Raw genomic sequence first — 18,695 nt, 5'->3', positions numbered from 1 at the left:
GGAAAGCCAGGTTTAGTGGCTATGCATTCTGGCACCAGCATTGAACTCAAACCATCTCCAGCCTCAGGTTATCTGTAGCTTGATTTTGATGTGTCCATTTTGCTGAATATTTGGTAGGTCATGGTTTTAAGTTTTTATTTGAAATGACACCTCTGCAAGAAACTAGGACAAAAAAATGCTATAAAACTTTGAATTTTAGGAATGTACTTTGAATTTTTGGCTACTAAATTCCTAAGACTTGGGAGCCACTTGTCATGAAGGGTCCTTGTCATGGAAACGACTGCGTTAGCAATTGGGAATACCAACCCTATGACCACAAAAATTTTATTCTTTTGAGGTGGTTTCTTTGTGTAGTCCTGGCCATCGAGATTTGCCTGCCTCTTGAGTGTTGGGGTCAAAGGTATGCACTACCACGCCTGGCTCAGGATCGTTCTGGAACTCTGTGTAGACAAGACTGGCCTGACTCAAGGATCTACTTCACTTGCCTCTGCTAGAATTAAAGGTGTGTTCCTTTGTGCCTGGTTCTACCTCAGAAGTTGTTCAGGATTGGGCTTAGAAGACTGCAGGACAATAGTGGGTTTGTTCCTACTCAGTTGCTTTCTACTGGTTTTTGTTTTTTGAGACAGGCTGCCATTAGCTTGGGCTAGGTTGGCTTTGTCCCTACCGTCCCATGCTGGATTACCGTCCCAGCCCGTCTTTTCACATGGCTCCTGGAGACAGAATGTGAGTCCCATGCTTGCTTAGCAAACACTACTGACTGGGCTATCTCCCTGTAAAGTTTAATTATGTGTGTAGGTGCCTGATTATATATAGAGGCTACATTAGTCAGCTCCTCCTGGAGCTGGATTTGCAGGCAGTTATCTGTGTAGCCCTGACTGTCCCCTAAACTCAGATTCCCTTTGCTGGAATTAAAGGAGTGCATTACCTGCCATACCCAGCCCAAACTTTTTTTTTTTTTTCCAAGACAGGGTTTCTCTGTGTCTTATTAGTTGTCCTAGAACTTGTTCTGTAGATCAGGTTGGCCTCAAACTCAAGAGGTCTACCTACCTCTGCCTTGTGAGTGTTGGGATTAAAGGTGTACGCTGCCACCACCTGGGCCCCCCAAACTTCTTAATCTTTGGTCAGAAGTATAATAATGATGTTCTGATTACTTTTCTAGTTAGTTACTTAAATACTATGAAACTAAAAAAGATTGGCAACACTTTCGTGATAGCTTCTTTGAACTCCCTGATCCCAGTCAGTCATAATGAAGCGCACAAGTGCTTGGTATGTGAGGTCCGATGGATGGACAGTGCAGGTTTGACTGTAGAGTGACAGGCAGGTTCTCAGGTAGGGGTGGTTGACTAGATCAATCAGTATTACTCACTTGTTAGAGTATGGCTGTCCCCTAAACTCAGATTCTGGTTATCTGTGGAGGCCGGAAGACCCTGGAGCTGGAGTTACAGGAGGTTATGGGCCTCTCTTACGTGGGTCTGTTCCTTTGGAAGAGCAGCTCGCACTGTAACCCAAGTCATCTCTAGTCTCCTGGGCAAAGCATGCAGAAAGCTGATTAACTCTGAAAACACTACTTATGCTAAAAAAGAAAATCCACACAGACCTTGTTTCCATTTTTATTTGATGTTTCCAAATGTAAAAAAGTCAAGATTCTTACACCAGTTAGAATGAGACCACAAGACCATGCAAAGCGTTTCTTTCTTTTCTGCTTCCTACAATGTGATTGACAAAGAACTGGATGGCACCTGCTTGGTGGGAAAATGCCATTTCTTTACAAAAGCCCCACATAGGGCAGTTTCTTCTTTTCTGCAAGTCAATAACTTATCTTCTGGTTTTTGTTTGTGTGTGTTTGTTTTTCTTGGGAGGCACATGGAACTGAAGAACTTAGCTGCCCGATTTCACTCAGCTACTTCCCGAATAAGCACAAACAGCAGTTTCAGCACTGCACACTGCAGAGGGCTCAGACGGTAGACACCACCTTTAGGAGATCCAACTAATTCTTAAGAGAACTGAATCGCCTTACTTCTTTTCCTCTACAATCTTGCTGGTCTGGGTTCCAGAAGAGCAATATGGAGCCCTCGGTGACACTGAAAAGTGAAGTTGCATTCTGAAAATTCTTTGCTACTTGCATAGACTAAAGATAGTTGGTTTGCTAAATGGCACTGAAGAAAATCCTGACTCAGATGACATGGCTTAGTCCAAATGTTTCTGACCGAAGAAATTATACAACAATATTTATAGGCTAACTTTTAAAGAGATGGCTGACATTAATACTGTACATATTTTACATGGCAATACACAGTCCAAGAGTTTATAAAATAAGTTCATGCACGGTTACCTCTGAGAATATCATGTACATATAAACCCCCAAGCACTGGTGATAGTTTGTTAGCTGGAAGCAGTATTCTATACAAAGCAGTCCAGTTTCTCTGTTGCGTTTAGTACATAGAGAAATTGCAGAGATTTGTGAGGGGGGAGAAGGTCTATTGGCAACTGATAGAAAATGTCAATCTGTGGGTTTTAAAATGTTTCCTTTATAAAAAACAAAAGACCAGAATACACGACCTGTACAGAGAAAAATAGAAAAGGTCTGAACTATCATGTGTGACCACACTACATAATTCAGAGTGAATGCTACTGGCTGTTTTTCTGCTTTACTCATTTCTTTTTCTGACAGCATTAATTTATAAACTAACGTTTTTTTATTTAGTTCTGCTGCATTTGTGGCACAAACTCATCTTCAAAACCAGTTTTCCTTACATGGAAGGACCATTTTCAGCAGCGACTACATTTTAAAGGTTTAAAAGTTACACAACAAATGTCTTAATGTACTTCCCTGTTTTATACTTGCCAGTTAGGATATTTACAAAAGGTTAACAATGGCTACATAAAGAATGATCTTTTCCTCTTCCCCATCACACATCTGTTTTCTTTCCTTTCCCCCTTTCCTTCTGACCTCAGAGGACTTACAGGAGTTTCAGATCAGGTACTCTTTCACAGAATTGAGCAAAGACAATTGCTAGAACACAGGACCTGGCTCCTGTGTTCTAGTTCCCCCCAGGTAACTGACGTGACAGACCACTCACCGACACTCATACAACGGGAAATGTACTTTCAAATGTGCTCTCTGTCTTAGGCCTGGAAAGGCTGAACAGGAATGGCCATTTGATTAGCAGCCATCGCTGACTGGGGCTGAAGGCTACATTATAATCCTGTGGTACACTGACAGTTTAACTGGAGATGTCACTAAATCTGAAAAATGCATTTTAAGAGCAGTCTCCATTGAGGGAAATGTGGCCGTAATATATATATAGAATATATATATTCTATGTTAAAAGGATTAGAAAGGGAACTGGCAACTGAGCATGCTAAATAAATTTCTATAAATACATTTTCAGGATGAGAGGCACTCAACCACATGCAAGTTGCTGACAGTATTTCCCTAAAACGATGAACTTTCTATATTTTATATTGAATCACTACTGTTAGAGGGGAAATATTCATAGTAGGTTGACAGTGATATAATACTGTTTGTGAACATCAATCTTAGAAATAGTGATCTGAAGTACTTTGTCAGGTTATAGGACCATACCAAAAAAACAAAAAACAGCCCAAATCTGCAGTTTACAAATGGAGATTACGGCCTTTTTAAACATGTTCTGAGGTGGATATATTTCTTTAAATACTGAGAATTTTTCTCAGTTCCCAACACAAAGATCTGGTGACTATTTGATACTGTAAGAAGGGGGGGGTGTGTGAAAATATATACCCGACAACTTATCTGACCTGTCAAAACTAACCACAGAATGATGTCAAGTGGGAGGTGGAGGGAAGGGCCATTAAAAAAAATGAAAACCAAAGTTACAATTAAGGCTCTAAAAGAAATCCCACATGGCTTTGGCGTCTTAAAATATTTTTTATGCTATTTTGTTGTTTATTTTAAAAGACTTGAAAGCATCTGAAACACATGCAAACTATTCGAATCCCTGCATGGCCAATTCAGAGTGCCAGCAGCAGTCAGATGTGTTAGACGAAAAGAGAAGCCTCTCCCTCATGTCTGTGACATGACACTGTGGGGGAAGGGCCCCAGCTCTCTATCTTATACTGGATGGCACCCCAGAGGGCTGTGCAGCACTCACAAACAAGGCATTGCTATCTGGGAGGGAAGGGACCGTGGAATTTCCGTTGGTTGGAGAACACCCCAGCTTTAGTTTCTCCAGATACTCTGCGTGGACAGGCTTATGACACTGAAGAACTTTGATTGCATCTTCTACTTTGAACCACTCTCTCTTCCTTCCTGGAGAACAGTAAAACTGTAGTTACTGCAAGGTCAGTTTTAAAAAGCATGCCCTATTAGTACACAGTATTCCCTCACCTCCCCCCAAACAGTGACCTTCGACTTCTTAAATGACATCACATGGCAGGGTGTGGTAATTCAGATTCACCTGGCCCTCTCAGAAGAGTACCCAGAAATCAGTTAAGGTGAACTGGAAGGCTGTCAGCAGTGACAGCAAAGGAACAGGGGCTCACCTATATTTACAGAGTCTTCCCAGTCTTCCAATATTTCAGTGACTGTCAGAACATAAACATACGTTCTGTGCTTCCGGTCTTGGTTCTGCTTGAATAGAAAAGCAAAGCATTTTAATTCACAGGAGCTGACCACGCATGGATTCAGTGGGAAAATCCAGTCTAGTAAGCTAGGCAGAAGTGAGTACATGTAACAGGAACATTAGTGGGGAAAACCTGTTCCCAAAGGTTCTCTAACCTCTACACGGATGCGTGTGTGTGCACATATGCACAACCTTTGTTTAATTAGAAAAGTTCTCTAACCTCTACACGGATGCGTGTGTGTGCACATATGCACAACTTCTGTTTAATTAGAAAAACAGTAGGCACTGTAGGTCATGGCTCTTAAGTCAGTACTTGGAGGGCTGAGGCGGGAAGGATTCAGTTCCCAGCCAGCTGAGGGAAGAGACAGGAACTGGCGGGGGTGATGGTGCACACCAGGGGCCATTGTTTAAGAGGCTGTGGCAGCCTGCACTAGAGGAAGGAAGCCGTCTCAGCATCAGAAACTGGAGCTTCAGCATTGTCAACGGGAAAATCGCTAAAATGGGAAACTTTAATATTTTCACTTAGACATACTCAACTTTATTTTGATAAAGAAAACCTTGAGGTCTAAATGGAATCTAAAACAAAGCCCCCTCTTCCTATTTTTATGCCCTGAAGTCTGCATGTCCTACTGCTTTCCACAACTCACTAGGTCACTGCCGTGGTGGGAAGCAGTTCCAGCGCTGTGGTACTTCCTGATGGGCAGGACATGCTTACTGACGGCTCTGGTCAACAGTGTACGGTCTCTTTAACTACTATGACTTTTCTTCAAAAACTGGCTCTAAAGATGTTAGGTGTGTCCACACACAGAAAAATTTGTGTTTCTCGGTTTAGCCAGGAGATGGCACTATGTAACTGTAAAACCAATGTACAGACCAAGACTACTATCTTAAGAACCATTCTTAAAATGTTTATCGTGTGCAGCGGCAGTTTTGCTGTGTGAGGGAACTATTAGTTAGTTATAAGCTTCAGTGAGCTTCCTGGGAATTGAACCCAGGTCCTCTAAACCACTGAGCCTCCCTCCAGCCACAACACCATCCTCAGGGTTTCTCTGCGTAGCTAGCTCTGGCTGTCATTGAACTCAGATTTTCCTGTCTCTGCCGCCTGAGTGCTGGGACCAAAGGCGTGCAGAATTCAAAGCCGTTTGTATACGGTATTATTCATTAATTACTGTGTTCTGCTGAGTCATTAATTCCAAGTAACACATTTTAATTTCTAAAGACTTAAAAAAAATGTGTATGGTTCCATCAGAGAGACTGAGCTAACTAAGGGAAGTCCCCCTGTTCCTGGCATGCCGCATATCTGTGTCTGAGAACAGCAGATGAACAGACTTCAGAACCTGGCCTCTCTTACCCATGTTCTGAGTAGGATCACTTTCAAATCCCTCACTGAAATTCCATTCTGCCGTCAGTAAGAGGTTGTTTGTATTTCAACAACAACCTGTTCCTATACTGGAGTCATTCTCTGTCATGCGGTGTCACACACTAAAGACAGAGCCACAGACTGCTGACGATGCTGTCTATTCGCCGGTGCACACTGAATTCAGAGGTCTTTATGTGTTAGCTTTACTGTATGGGCAGATACAGGTAACCATGGCAACGCCAGTGTGTGCAAACTTGAGTGGACCCACCCCCAAGCTCTCACCACTGACTTGCCTACTGATAGTTCGAGGAAACTGATGCAGGCTGCTGTGGGGAAAGACTTAGGAACCGGTAAGTGGGGGCTCTTTTGTAACTCACCTCGAATACTCCCAGGAGTCTGCCTAGTTTTCCTTTGACTCCAGCCTATTAAAAAAAAAAAAGTTGGTAAGTAAAAGACTTATCATTCATAATAATTACATTGATTATTACAAAACAGCTCAGGCTTTCCCTAGCAAGTTATTGCCTAATCATGAAATTTCTTGACTACAAAAGCCCACTACCTGTGGTTTGCTACAATCCTAATTGCCTGTTTGGTTAGGCTGATTTCCATTTATCCCTTCTTCCCCCAATGACAAGGGTGATAAAAATTTAGACTTTTAACAATTTGGAAAAAACCTGTGAATAAAAACAGCCTTTTCTGTAAGAATTAACGGACTCATCCCTTCTTAAAAACCTGCCTTTCTCCTTTACCAGGGCTCTGGAGCTACAATTCAATTCTCTAGCTGCCACTCGCTGAAGGGTCTCAACGCCTCACCCTGTTTCCACAGCAACCTCGATGCTTTCTGTCAAGACTCTGAAACCTTATGCCGGGCGGTGGTGGCGCACGCCTTTAATCCCAGCACTCTGGAGGCAGAGGCAGGCGGATCTCTGTGAGTTCGAGACCAGCCTGGTCTACAAGAGCTAGTTCCAGGACAGGCTCCAAAGCCACAGAGAAACCCTGTCTCGAAAAAAAAAAACAAAAAACAAACAAACAAAAAAAAAAGACTCTGAAACCTTCCTATGTACCCCCAAAGTCCAAGAGCATAGGCATGCCCCCCAACTTACACCTTGTATGGTCTTTCCCATGAGTAAAGCAAGTTCTATCCTTAAGGGAAGGAACAAGCAGGCCACCTGGGATTTTGTGCACGAGGATGGGACCCAGTTTACCAAATTTTAGGACTTAAGGAACTCAGAGATCTTCCTGCCTCTGCCTCCCAAATCCTGGGATTAAAAGTGTGCGCCATCACCACCTAGCAATTAGTTCTAGTTTAAAAATTATGGTACACAGTGTCTCTACTCAATACAAGAATGATCTAGCTCTCAGGCAAGGCCATTCTGCCATGCATTGATCACTAATCAAACAGCAAGTCTAATCAACAGTTGCATGTTAACATAATTCTAGGAGGTTCACATTGATTTTAGATGCTTACCATGTAAAAACCAAACAAAAACCCCTTAAGCAAAATGTTAACTATAGCAAGACTTATAAACACTGTACCAGATAACAACACTTCTACCACCGGTAAGAAGCCAGAACCCCCTTGTGTAAAACCCCTCTGTGTAAAAGAACACCGCTCTCACCTCTTCATATACTTCCCTCACAGCGGCACCGCCAGGCTCCTCCTCTGGCTCCATCCCTCCTCCAGGGACAATCCACTGGTCCGGGTACCGACTGCTACTCACCAACAGCACCTGCAACACCCAGGATAACCACTTACTGAAGCCCTGAGAAGCTAAGATACAACATTCCAAACACTTTCAAGGCCGCAACTGGATTCTAGACAGATCTACTCTTAAATTTCACTGGATTAAGGGCACACATTACACACACCAACTGACATATGGGGGGGGGGGGCACCGACAGTCCCATCATTAAACCATCCTGCACCTATGCACTCATTTATATTGGGGGGTGGGTCACTGAGACAGGGTCCCACTGTGTAGCTTTGGCTAGCCTGGAAGAAACCCAGGACTACACCAGGCTGGCTTAGAGCTCTGGCCGGCCCCATGGGATCATTTAATCCACCAGATTTAAGAAGCGCAGCATCTGTTCTGTGGTCTTCACATCAATTATTTTGGGAGTATGTGGGGGTACAGATGCCATGTGGCATACATTCCCATGCAGAGGCTGGACGGTGAGTGGTGTTCTCTTCACTCCCTACATTTTTATAGACAAGGCTTTAAAAATGGAGCTCACTTTTTGTCTACACAGGATGGCCAACAGGCCCCTGTGATCTGCCCATCTCTCTATTTCCCCTACCCCTAAGGAGTCAAAGGCATGTGCCCCCATACAGCCTTTCACATGGATGTTGGCATCCACACCCAGCCTTGCCCACTGAGCCACTGCCACAGCCCCACAGGTCAGTTACCCTTGAGCCACACAATCTTTATCCTTCCAACTAACAGGGTGGCCACCCTGCTCCCCCATAAAGTAAGAGTTCTTGAGGACCAGTGCTGAGAGACAGGGTCGGGGAAACGCACGACCAGCCACTGGCTGGGCAATGCCATTTGATGCGCAGGCTTAGGCACAAAGAGGCACCTGAAAATTCAAAGCCATTTGATTAAGCAAGTAGGATAAACATTGTGATCTTATGGTCTCGAACAAGGTTGGCCCCCCTGTTTTGAACAGTTCAAGCAAAGAAAAAAAAGAAGGCGGGTTCTCTCTCCTCTCTCTCTCTCTCTCTCTCTCTCTCTCTCTGGATAGGGTCTTGCTGTACAGCCCAGGCTGTACCGGAACTTGGTATGTCATACAAGCTACCCTTGATACTCTTCTGGCTTTCAATGACTGGGGCTCTACAGTACCTGCCAGCTGGGAGTATGTGCTACTCGGATTATGAGAACCCCTCACTGTTGCTGGCTTCTGCAGATCGCCTGGCTTTTTACATCGCTGTCACAGCAGAGTTATTGAAAACAGACCACCACGTGGGCTGCTAGCCTAAAATAGTTAGCTGGTCTTTACAGGAAATAGACTTCTGACCAAGAACAGCATTAAGCCCAAAGTCTATCTATCTCTTTAAAACAAAACAAGCCACTCTAGTTGGGCTTTGGTGGCGCACCTTTAATCCTAATACTTGGGAGGCAGCATCAGGTGGATCTCTGTGAGTTCAAGGCCTTAGTTGTAACAGTTTACTAACACCGAAGGAGTACACACCTGTTGTACAAATGGAAAACCGTGACCCATTCAAGTTCTCTTAAGGCGGTAACCACCAAATGTTTGTGAAGGTAACAGATGTCTTAACCATCTTCAACAAAATGCTGCAAAATTACTGCAGTATGCCACAGTGTATCTAAACAGGTCTGCGGGTTGCGAACAACACACTGAGAGCTTGTTTGGGGGTGCCTGGGCGAACACGCTAGATGTCCTAGTGGGCTTTCGGCTGCAGCCAAACAACTTGGGGGAGCAAAGGGTTAATCTGGCTTAACTTCCAGGTCATAATCGATTACGGAGAGAAGTCAGGGCAGAAAGGGAGGAAGAAACCGCGGAACAATGCTGGCTTGTGTTCACCTAGTTTATACAACCAGGACCACCTGCCCAGGGATGGTGCCACCCACAGTAGCTGGGCCTGCCCTATCCTCAGTTGAGATATTCTCCTACAGACATGGCCTCAGGCCAATCTGCTCTGCAACTACAAGAGGTCCCAATAAACTAACCAGCACACCAAGGAAGCTCTCTCTGTAATGCCCCGAACCCTGAAATTAATTCCCAATGTGGATATTGGCTTTTTTACAGAGACACAAGCAATTTTACTTTCTCCCATCTGCTGGAAAGGCTGCTACTGGCTAACACTCAGAGACGTGGTGCTCACTATGTGAGAAACGATGGTGTGTCTACATGCATGAGTGTGTAGGAAAGAGGTAGAGGGCTTGTGTCTTCTCTTTTTTTTCATTTGTTTGTTTGTTTTTGTTTTTCAAGACAGGGTTTCTCTGTGGTTTTGGAGCCTGTCCTGGAACTAGCTCTTGTAGACCAGGCTGGTCTCGAACTCACAGAGATCCGCCTGCCTCTGGGATTGAGTGCTGGGATTAAAGGCGTGCGCCGCCACCATCACCCAGCTCCACCTTTTTAGAGACAGATCTCTCACTAAGCCTGGTGTCTACCGCTTTGGCTAGACAGGTTAGCAAACTCCTGGGATCTGCCCTGCCTGTTCTTCACCACTGCCACACCCCACAAGAGCTGTTTGTCACCATGCCTAGCTTCTCATGTGAGTGCTAGAGACTCAACCTGCCCCTGCTGGAGAGCTTCAGCTGCCCATAGTAATTCAGCTCCTCTAAAGCCCTGTTCTTGTCATACTGGATCTAGGAGAACACTGCTGCGCTGCCCACACCACTCCTAAGCATGTCACCGACAAAGAGTGGCCAATCCATGCAAACACTGAACCAACAGAACGGCTGGCAAAGCCTTAGAAAAAGCACTTACGGCTGCTTTGAGGGTGGTGGCAACATGTCCAAGTAAGTTTTAAATTTAATATTTCAAATAGGGTATAAGTTCACAGTTAGATACCAAGGAGCCAGAGTTAAACAAATCTAGCAGTATAAGATTACAGGGGTCTGAACCTGACACACACATTGACTGGAGAACAGGGACCTGTTAATGATTTTGTTTACGTGGAGAACACTTGTCTTGCAGGACTAAACATCGAGACTCTGGCCTAGGCAGGCCCTGCTGGCCACTTTGAGCCCCATGCTCTCCTGCCTGCAGAGCTGAATCAGCTCACTAAGAACTGCTTCTTCACAGAGCACTGTTAGCTTTATAATTCTGAGAATGGAGACAAGATGGCAGAATATATATACATACATACATACATATATATATATTAAAAACCTGTAAAGACTTATAGGGGAAGAGTCTTTTGTTCAAACTCTATTTTGAGGAGAACAAGGCTGCAAATCCCACTTCAATAACACTGTTACCTAAAGGAGGCTCAGTGAGGCTATTAAAATAGTCACGGGCGCTGGCCCTTTGTACCCAGACTGGCAAAGGAATCACAGGCTTTAAAGTGCACCCATAGGACCTGCAGTGTAAGCAACGACCCCGGTTTTGACCCCCGTCACAAGCCTCTTATTTCAGTCGGAGTGAGAGATGCTCTGGCACTGCTGGCTGGATAAGACGTGCGCCCCACAATTCCGTGCTAAGCTGGCTGGATAAGATGTGCGCCCCACAATTCTGTGCTAACTGACTTCCTTGATCTTTTTGCAATGGGTCGGAACAGTGTGTGCAGCTGGCAAGCCGCTCCAAGGAAGCCATTACTTAGTAAAGGAATTTAAAAGCCATTGGTATTTAGAATGTTGGAACCCTAAAAAATGAAAGCCAGAGTCAGGTCAATGGGTCCCGCATTCCCAATATCCATACTTTCTCCCTCCTTTCCTTCCCTCCACCACCTTTCAGTTGAAACAGGGCTCCTGTGGATCAGCTGGCCTCACACCATCAGTAACCAAGGATGACCTTGAACTTCAGATCCTCCTGCTTCTGCTTCACAGTGTGTTCCTTTGTGCCTAGCTCTTGAAAAGAGATTTGTTGATGTCCATGTTTGGTGACAGCAGATTTGCAATCTAGTACATTTCATTAAAAGCTTCTCATCTGCACCTATATGCCCTGGACCTGCCAATTCCACTGCCTCAAATCCAGAGACTTTCGACCTTTCACGCTTTATGGAGACCCAGAGCTGCGTGGATATCAGGGGACACGGGCAGTGCATCGCTATCGAACAAAATAAAAAAGCCAGCACCTCAACCCTCCATTCCAAGTGCCACATCCCAGATCACAAAGATCCGTATCACCTTAGGGGCCCCTCTTCAGACTAGGGGCAAGGTGTAACTTCGCTATCTACACAGAAGCTGCTTTGTCATCCTTCATCTTCAGGCGGGTAGAGGTTCCTGGGACCTCTGTGCCCAGTAATAAAAATCAGCACAGCCCTCTAGTTTAAGGGAAGCACTAGGGAGCAGGGCATGGCTGAGCTTGCTCGGTGCAGTGACACTGGATGGGCAATGGAGGACTTTTCCTCGAAGCATTCACATTCTTGGGGGTGGGAGAAGAAACCATGCAGCGGGCTAGTTTTTGTGGCTGAAACTAGCAGGAAATGAAAAATCTAAGTAAAGCCCGGTAACAGCTGGGCGGTGGTGGCTCATACCTTAATTCCAGCACTCAGGGGGCAGAGGCAGGCAGGTCTCTTTGAGTTCAAGGCCAGCCTGGTCCACAGAGCTAGCAGGACAGGCTCCAAAGCTACAGAGAAACCCTGTCTCAAAAAACAAAACAAATAAAGCCATAACAGACCTACATAAATTTTGGACAAGTGATTTAGCCTAACCCAATAGTTTATCAGGAATCTATTGGTATTCTAAGATGTTAACTTTGATCAAACCATTACCTTCAAATGTATGCCTCCAAAACTGGATCAATTTAAACAAGCAATACTAATGGATACAGAAATATCACATCCAACTACCAGCTTAACTAGGTTAAGAGACGTGATATAAACAGAGCAGAGACCTGAAAACCAGTGTGTTCTAAGTGCTCACCTACTCATCTTGAATATTCCATTAAGTGGAAATGAGGGCACAGCCATTTAGGAGTGGAAGGAAAGAGGTGATTAAGAGTCTGGTGTGGTGTCACAGACTTATGACCCCAGCATTTAGGAGGCAGAGACTAGATCAAGAATTTGAGGTCTGACTGGGCGGTGATGGCACACACCTTTAATCTCAGCTCTGGGGCAGCAGAGGCAGGAGGAACTCTGTGAGTTCAAGGTCAGCCTGGTCTACTGAGTAAGTTCCAGAATAGCCAAGGCTACAGAGAAACCCTGTCTTGAAAAACAAAACAAAGTTCAAGCCAGGAGGGGAATGGTGATCCCTGGCTGCAGTCCCCCCATTCTAGAGGGAGGCAGAAGGCCTGCCTAACCTAGAGTTAGCAGAAGGTCATCTTGGGCAATTCGGTGAGTCTTGTCTCAAAAACAAACAGGCTAAGCAACTCAGAAGTCCAGCCTAGCATTCCTAAGATCTTGAAGTGAAGCCCCAGTGCCACACAAGGTGGGAGAACAGCAGTAGAGATCAACCCCCAGCCTCACTCACTGGTAGAAGCCAGTGATCTACCAAAGCAAAACCTGCAGCCCTGGCATTCATTTTGTTGTTGTTTTCTTTTCTTTTTCCTAAACAGGGTTTATCTGCAGAACAGCCCTACTTATTGGGAACTCCTAGCTCTGTGGACCAGACGGGCCTTGAACTCACTGGCCTCCGCCTCCCAAGTGCTGGGATTAAAGGAGTGCACCACCACTACCTGGCTCTGGTATTTTGAGATAAGGTGAACTGTAGCCTGGAGCCCGACAAAGATGAAGCTGGCCAGTTCAGAGATGAAAAGCATGTATGTATACTCACTCATGTTCAACAATAAAATCCATCCAGGAAAGACTGATAAAATTTAACTCTTAGTATGAACTCTTAGTATGAAGCAACCCACCTCTCATCTTTCTTTCATTACAAACAAAAAAAGCCTTCCACAAATCAATCTCCTTTTCAATTACATCCTAGGTAAGTATCCACCATGGAGCTATATAACCCCCACCTTTAAAACAAACCGAGATTGAAGCCAGACACGGGCTCATGCCTAGAGTCTCAGAAACTGAGGCCAGATGACTGTCTGGGCAACAGAGGGAGATACTGTCAACAATAAACAAAAAAGAAAAAAAAATCTCAGATTGGGTTAGTGAGATGGTAATCTGCTGACAAATCCGAGGACCCGAGTTCAATCCCCAGGACCCACATAGTAGCAGAAAGGAAAGAAGGAAACCCACCGAGTTACCCTGATCTCCACAGCATCCTCTCCTAAAATTGTTAGCACAATTTAATTGTGTGTGTGTGTGTGTGTGTGGTGAAGCCATTTACCTAGTCACAATAGCAAACACACTTTCTTACAATTACATTGCCTTCAGAGAGTGCAGGCTAGCCGGGCGGTAGTGGACGCCTTTAATCCCAGCAGCCTTTAATCCCAGCACTCGTGAGGCTGAGGCAGAGGCAGGCGTTCTGAGTTCGAGGCCAGCCTGGTCTACAAGAGCTAGTTCCAGGACAGGCACCAAAAAACTACAGAGAAACCCTGTCTCAAAGAAATCCAAAAAAAACAAAACAACAACAACAAAAAAAACAGTGCAGGCTGACCCCAAGCTCGCTTCAACACTGAAGGCTCTCTGCAGAGAGACCTATTACAACTAATAGATATCTACTAGCTGTATAACACAGTGAACGTGCTAATTGATAAAAAGATGGTATTGCTAAAGGAACAAAGCTGTCTTAAGATGTAGGCACAGCCAACAGAAGGCAAGTAGGCATTCAATCTTCTCAGTAAACCCTGATATGGAAGGAAAGATTAACCCACCAGGCTACAGAACACTCCTGGAATCACCCTAAGGCAAAACAGATGCAAATGTTAGACATGGCTCCCTTTGAGAAGTGGCTGGTTTAGTGGCCTACAAGGTCCTTTAGGTGTGGGGAGTCATAGGCACCGATGAGCTTATCTCTGTTTAAAAGAAGGTACCTTGAGTGGGGGGTGCTGCGCATGCTGGTCAAGTATGCCAATACCTATAGAAAGAATGACTGCCAGGGGTAAATGACAATGATCCAGATCCAACTTACTCCCCCCACCCCAACCCCCAGATAGTTTCTCTACGTAGCATTTGAACTCGCTCTGTAGTCCAGGCTGGTCCCTAACTCACAGAGATCGCCTGCCTCTGTTTTCCAAGTGCTGGGATCAAAGGCTTGCACTACCACTGCCAGGCTTGGTCCTGTGTTACCCACCCCCCCTTAGGCAAGCATTCCACCACTGAGTTAAACCCTCTCTCTACCCAAGGCTCTTTAAGTTGTTTTTCGTTTGTTTGTTTTTTCCCTTTGCATGACAAACCACTCTTGCAGAATATGTTCCTTACCAGCTAAAACTTCACTTTAATCCACTCTTCAAATATATATGCAAATATGTTCAATGTAATTTATTTATGGTTATCTACTCATAATGCTACTGTAATCTGTCTGCACAGCAGTATGCCAGCCACGCTCTGGATGTTTAAGGGGTCTGCCTGAAGTCACACGGAAGATCATGCTTCTCCAGAGAACTAGCTAGAGAGGCTGCTCGGATGAAACAAACGGCAGACCTGAACTAAAAAGCCCTGCTTGTTCTGTGACCTTGGGACAAGTGACCTGGATAACCTAAATTTGGTGCTTGTTCTTTCTGAGACAGGGTCTCACTATGTAGACCAGGCTGGCCTTTAAGCGTACAGAGAGATGCCCTCTGCTGTGTGCTGGTATTTAAGGTGTGCACCACTACTTGTCTGGTTCTACTCCCCGCTCCCAGGATGTTACTACTTAACCCAGGCTAGTCTCCTAAACGCTGGGATTCCCCGGCATATCCCAGCACCATGCCAAGGTCTCTGGCTTCTAACTTCCTGTGCTATGCTACCTCTTAAGGCAGAACAAGAAAACCAAACAGGATGAAGAAAAGGGGGGGGCACTTAAAACTAACCCAACCCCCCAAAAGCAAACGACTCTACTATTAGAAGAACCTGTTCTAGCTGGGCATCAAGGTTCATACCTGTAATCCCAGCACTCAGGGAAGCCAATGGGAGCTCTCTGTAGCCTTTTAGGGCCAAACAGTAATTACTCTTTTTATCTGAAATTACTCTCATCTTTAAAACATATATTTAAATGTCCTAACGAGGACCTACGAGTTCTTAACCCAGTAGAGAAGCATTTCTTACCATCAGCTAGAGAGGTGGGTTCAAGCAGCTTTGGAAGGCTAATAATATCATTCCAGTAGGGAAAGCCCAATCTCTCCTAGACATCTTGCTGTTCTGCTGAGTTCATTCTGTAATTATCACACAATAGAAAGAGCCTCTTCTATACACAACCACAGAAACACAAACTCCGAAGAGCTAAACCAGATGTCCAAAGTTGGCTGTGTGTTCTGGAGAATTCCAGAGTCTTCCCTCAGAGCAGATCCCCTAAACAAGTTGATTCACTAGGTTTCCGAGCCAGCAGGTTCTAAAGTTTTATAAACTGGATTCTAACATACCCCCCAAGTCTTGCTCCTCTCTTCTCATTTTGAAAACAGGCTGTATTTTACAGCAACTTCAGAGACAGAGGGAAATGCTCAGGGTTGAACCCAGGGCTTCTTTCCACTTGCTGGGCAAGCTCTCCACCATGGAGCTGAATTCTTTTAGCCCGGCTCCCTTGCATCCCGCAGAAGCAATTTCCAAGCAACACCTGTTTAAGGTCACTTTGAAGCAGTCGTCAAGAATGCTCTGCCAGACCCAAAATTTATATCATTTTGATTTCTCCCATCTCCAAAACTTCCCCTAGGGGAAACACAGACTGACAGACACACACACCACGTGAAAAACTGGGCCTGAATTTTCAACAGCATTTCACGGCACCATTTCAAAGGTAACTTAAAGGCTCTGAAGTTAGCCTCATGATATGGGGCATCTGGTTGCTGAGCAGACGCCCTTTACCAAGACACCGGCTTTTGGAGTAAGAACTGGATCCTGAATTCCGACTCTACCGCCTCCTAGTTCTGTCATTTGGGCAAAGTACTCCTGCTCAAAGCCTTCTCAGCTATAAAACGGGGCTGACCAGCGCGACCTCCAGTGCTAAAAGGATTAAATGTAACCAACATTCCCGGGGTTGTACCTAACACATTGTAACCGCTCAAGCTAAAAGTATGGTAGCAGAGCTGCGAAAAAGTCAGACGGGACCCTGGGTCTACTCTATGCGTTTATATTTAGTTTGCCTTGCCCTAGCACGGCCCTTCCTTCAAAGGCACCCCCTCATCCCCCTTGGTAAACTGCGTTTAACGCTTGTTGACGACTTTCTTTGTGCACTTTCAAAAACGCCCTTGTATTTCTCCCCTAAGTAGAACCACATCAAAGACCTTTCTCTGGAAGTTCCTTCGGGACTCGGGTTTAACACTAAAAGGTTTCAAATCAACCTGAAGTGTTTGTTTCTTCAAAAATAAAAAGGGGGGGGGTGGCGGCTTAAAGATCACAATTTTCTCAAGCACGAGGCTTTTGTTAATATAACAACTAAGCCACTGAGTGTATGCTATGTCATACTTATCATAACTTCAGGGGCTAGCAACGAGGAAGCCATTAAATTCCCATCTCCAGCTTTACGCCTGGTGTTTTACAGGACACGGTAAGCAGAATTTGGAACGGTTTAACTTTGTATCTATCAGTTCATTTTAGGCGTGGCAACGCTACGAGATTTCCCCCAGCTACCAAGTGGCTTGACCGCTCAGATCAAGTTGAAAACAGAGAGTCGTTTTCAAAATCGAACAAATGTAGCTGAAATAAACAAAAAAATCGCCCTTCCAGCGAACACTCCAAAGCCCGTATCAATCCAATGCGGAGGGGTAAAATTACACACCGCTCCTTCCCAGACGTCAAGCCACACCGCAGAGCAGCCTTGAGAAACCAGAAGAGCGAGAGACCAGCGTGCCGAAAAGGGCAACTTTGCCCGGTCTCTGGCCTATCTTGTCCCTCTTGGCGTCTTTCCACCCCTCTCGCTGGCCATCTTTCTTTCCATCGTCAGAAAAACTTTAAAAGCGGAGGCCGTTTGGTAAAAGGAGGTATATATGTGTAACGAAACCAACTGCTTGCGAGCTAATGGACGACTTAAAAGGCAAGCTGGCTAGGCCAGCGGAAGGTCTGCAGCTCCGGGTGAGGGGGCTGCCCGAGACCCCGCAAGCCGGGAGGTGCAGGGGGTGCGGGACCGAGCCCCACCGCCTGCCTTTGTCCCCGCGCTCACCTCGTCCTCCTGCTCGCTGCGGAAGCACAGGCAGGCCGCCCGCTTCTTAAAGCCCTCGCGGTCGTACGTCCGCGTCTGGTTGGGCTTGAACTTCATCCTAGAGCCGGGCTCCGGCTGCCGCTGCTCCGGCCGCCACCGTGGGGACTCGGCCGCCGCCACCCCGCCGGGGAGTCGGGACGCGGAGAGTCGCGGTGCTCGGACGCCGGCGGGACGGGCGGCGGCGCGGACACGGACGGCGAGGCCGGGCGGCCGGCGCGATGCGGGATGGGACGCGGGTCACTGCAGCCGGGGCGCAGCGGTGGAAGCGCCGCTTTTGCTCGGGCGCCCGCCGCTCTCCATGGAGCCCGCCGCTGCCGCCGCTCGCAGCCACTCCCTGCCTGCCGCCGTCGCCGCCTGCGCCGCCGCAGCCGCCGGGGAAAGAGCGCGGCTCCAGGCTCGTGCCACGCGGAGACAGTTGGAAGCGGCGGTGCCGAGCGGGCAGCGACGCCGAGGATGCGCGCCGCCCCCTTCGCCTGCATTTAAGCGGGGCCCCGCGCGCGCGCCATCGCGCCTGCGCGCCAGGACCGTTGCTGGGAGGGGGGCGGGGGCGGGGGGAATGGAGGGAAAGAGGGAGGGAAAGGAGGGGGGCGGGTGATGGCTTCGGGGCGGGGCACGCGGCCTGGGTCTAGAGCTCTACCAGCTCTGCCGGGCGCGCGGGCGGGTGCTCGAGCGGGCGTGGAGGGGGGGACGCGCTTTGTGTCTGGCCAGGGAAGTGAAGCGAGCCGAGACCTGCTTGTTCTCCGTGTCAATCGTCCGGTGGGGTTCCCCGTAGGGACGGACCCTGGTACTGTGTCCTGGAGAGGGGCTCCCGAGGTGCCCGGAACCTTTGCAGGGACTGCGGAAGCTTCGCGGTTAGCGCCGCCAGGGCAAGCTAGAAAG

General features: G+C 46.6%; 1 protein-coding gene across 3 annotated transcripts; it reads right to left on the bottom strand.

Annotated features, from left to right (window-relative positions):
- Positions 1–1,596: 1,596 nt before the first annotated feature.
- Nudt4 (nudix hydrolase 4) lies at positions 1,597–17,920 on the bottom strand. Of its 3 annotated transcripts, none has more exons than XM_050145554.1 (6): positions 17,778–17,920; positions 7,584–7,694; positions 6,342–6,386; positions 4,525–4,612; positions 4,134–4,291; positions 1,597–2,081 (listed from the first exon to the last, which is right to left on the bottom strand). In XM_050145554.1, the coding sequence occupies exons 1-6, from the start codon at positions 17,871–17,873 to the stop codon at positions 2,028–2,030; spliced, it is 552 nt and encodes a 183-aa protein (XP_050001511.1). In that variant the 5' UTR covers positions 17,874–17,920; the 3' UTR covers positions 1,597–2,027. The 3 variants fall into 3 exon arrangements, with proteins under 3 accessions (XP_050001511.1, XP_050001512.1, XP_050001513.1); XM_050145555.1 differs by having other exon boundaries at positions 4,525–4,609; XM_050145556.1 differs by having other exon boundaries at positions 1,597–4,291; positions 4,525–4,609.
- Between the last annotated feature and the right edge of the window lie 775 nt (positions 17,921–18,695).

Source organism: Alexandromys fortis, unplaced genomic scaffold (assembly GCF_014885135.2).
Source record: "Alexandromys fortis isolate MF-2015 unplaced genomic scaffold, M_Fortis_MF-2015_v1.1 scaffold_50, whole genome shotgun sequence".
Classification (NCBI taxonomy): Eukaryota; Metazoa; Chordata; class Mammalia; order Rodentia; family Cricetidae; genus Alexandromys; species Alexandromys fortis.
This window is presented reverse-complemented; position numbering and strand designations above follow the sequence as displayed.

Excerpts from the sequence above, each read along its gene's own strand:
- Nudt4 (XM_050145554.1), bottom strand. The coding sequence starts at position 17,873 with ATGAAGTTCAAGCCCAACCAGACGCGGACGTACGACCGCGAGGGCTTT. Across the intron at positions 4,613-6,341 it reads GACTCCTGGGAGTATTCGAG|CAGAACCAAGACCGGAAGCA; the intron begins GTGAGTTACAAA and ends TTTCTATTCAAG. Across the intron at positions 2,082-4,133 it reads CAGATAGCAATGCCTTGTTT|TGTCACCGAGGGCTCCATAT; the intron begins GTGAGTGCTGCA and ends TTCACTTTTCAG.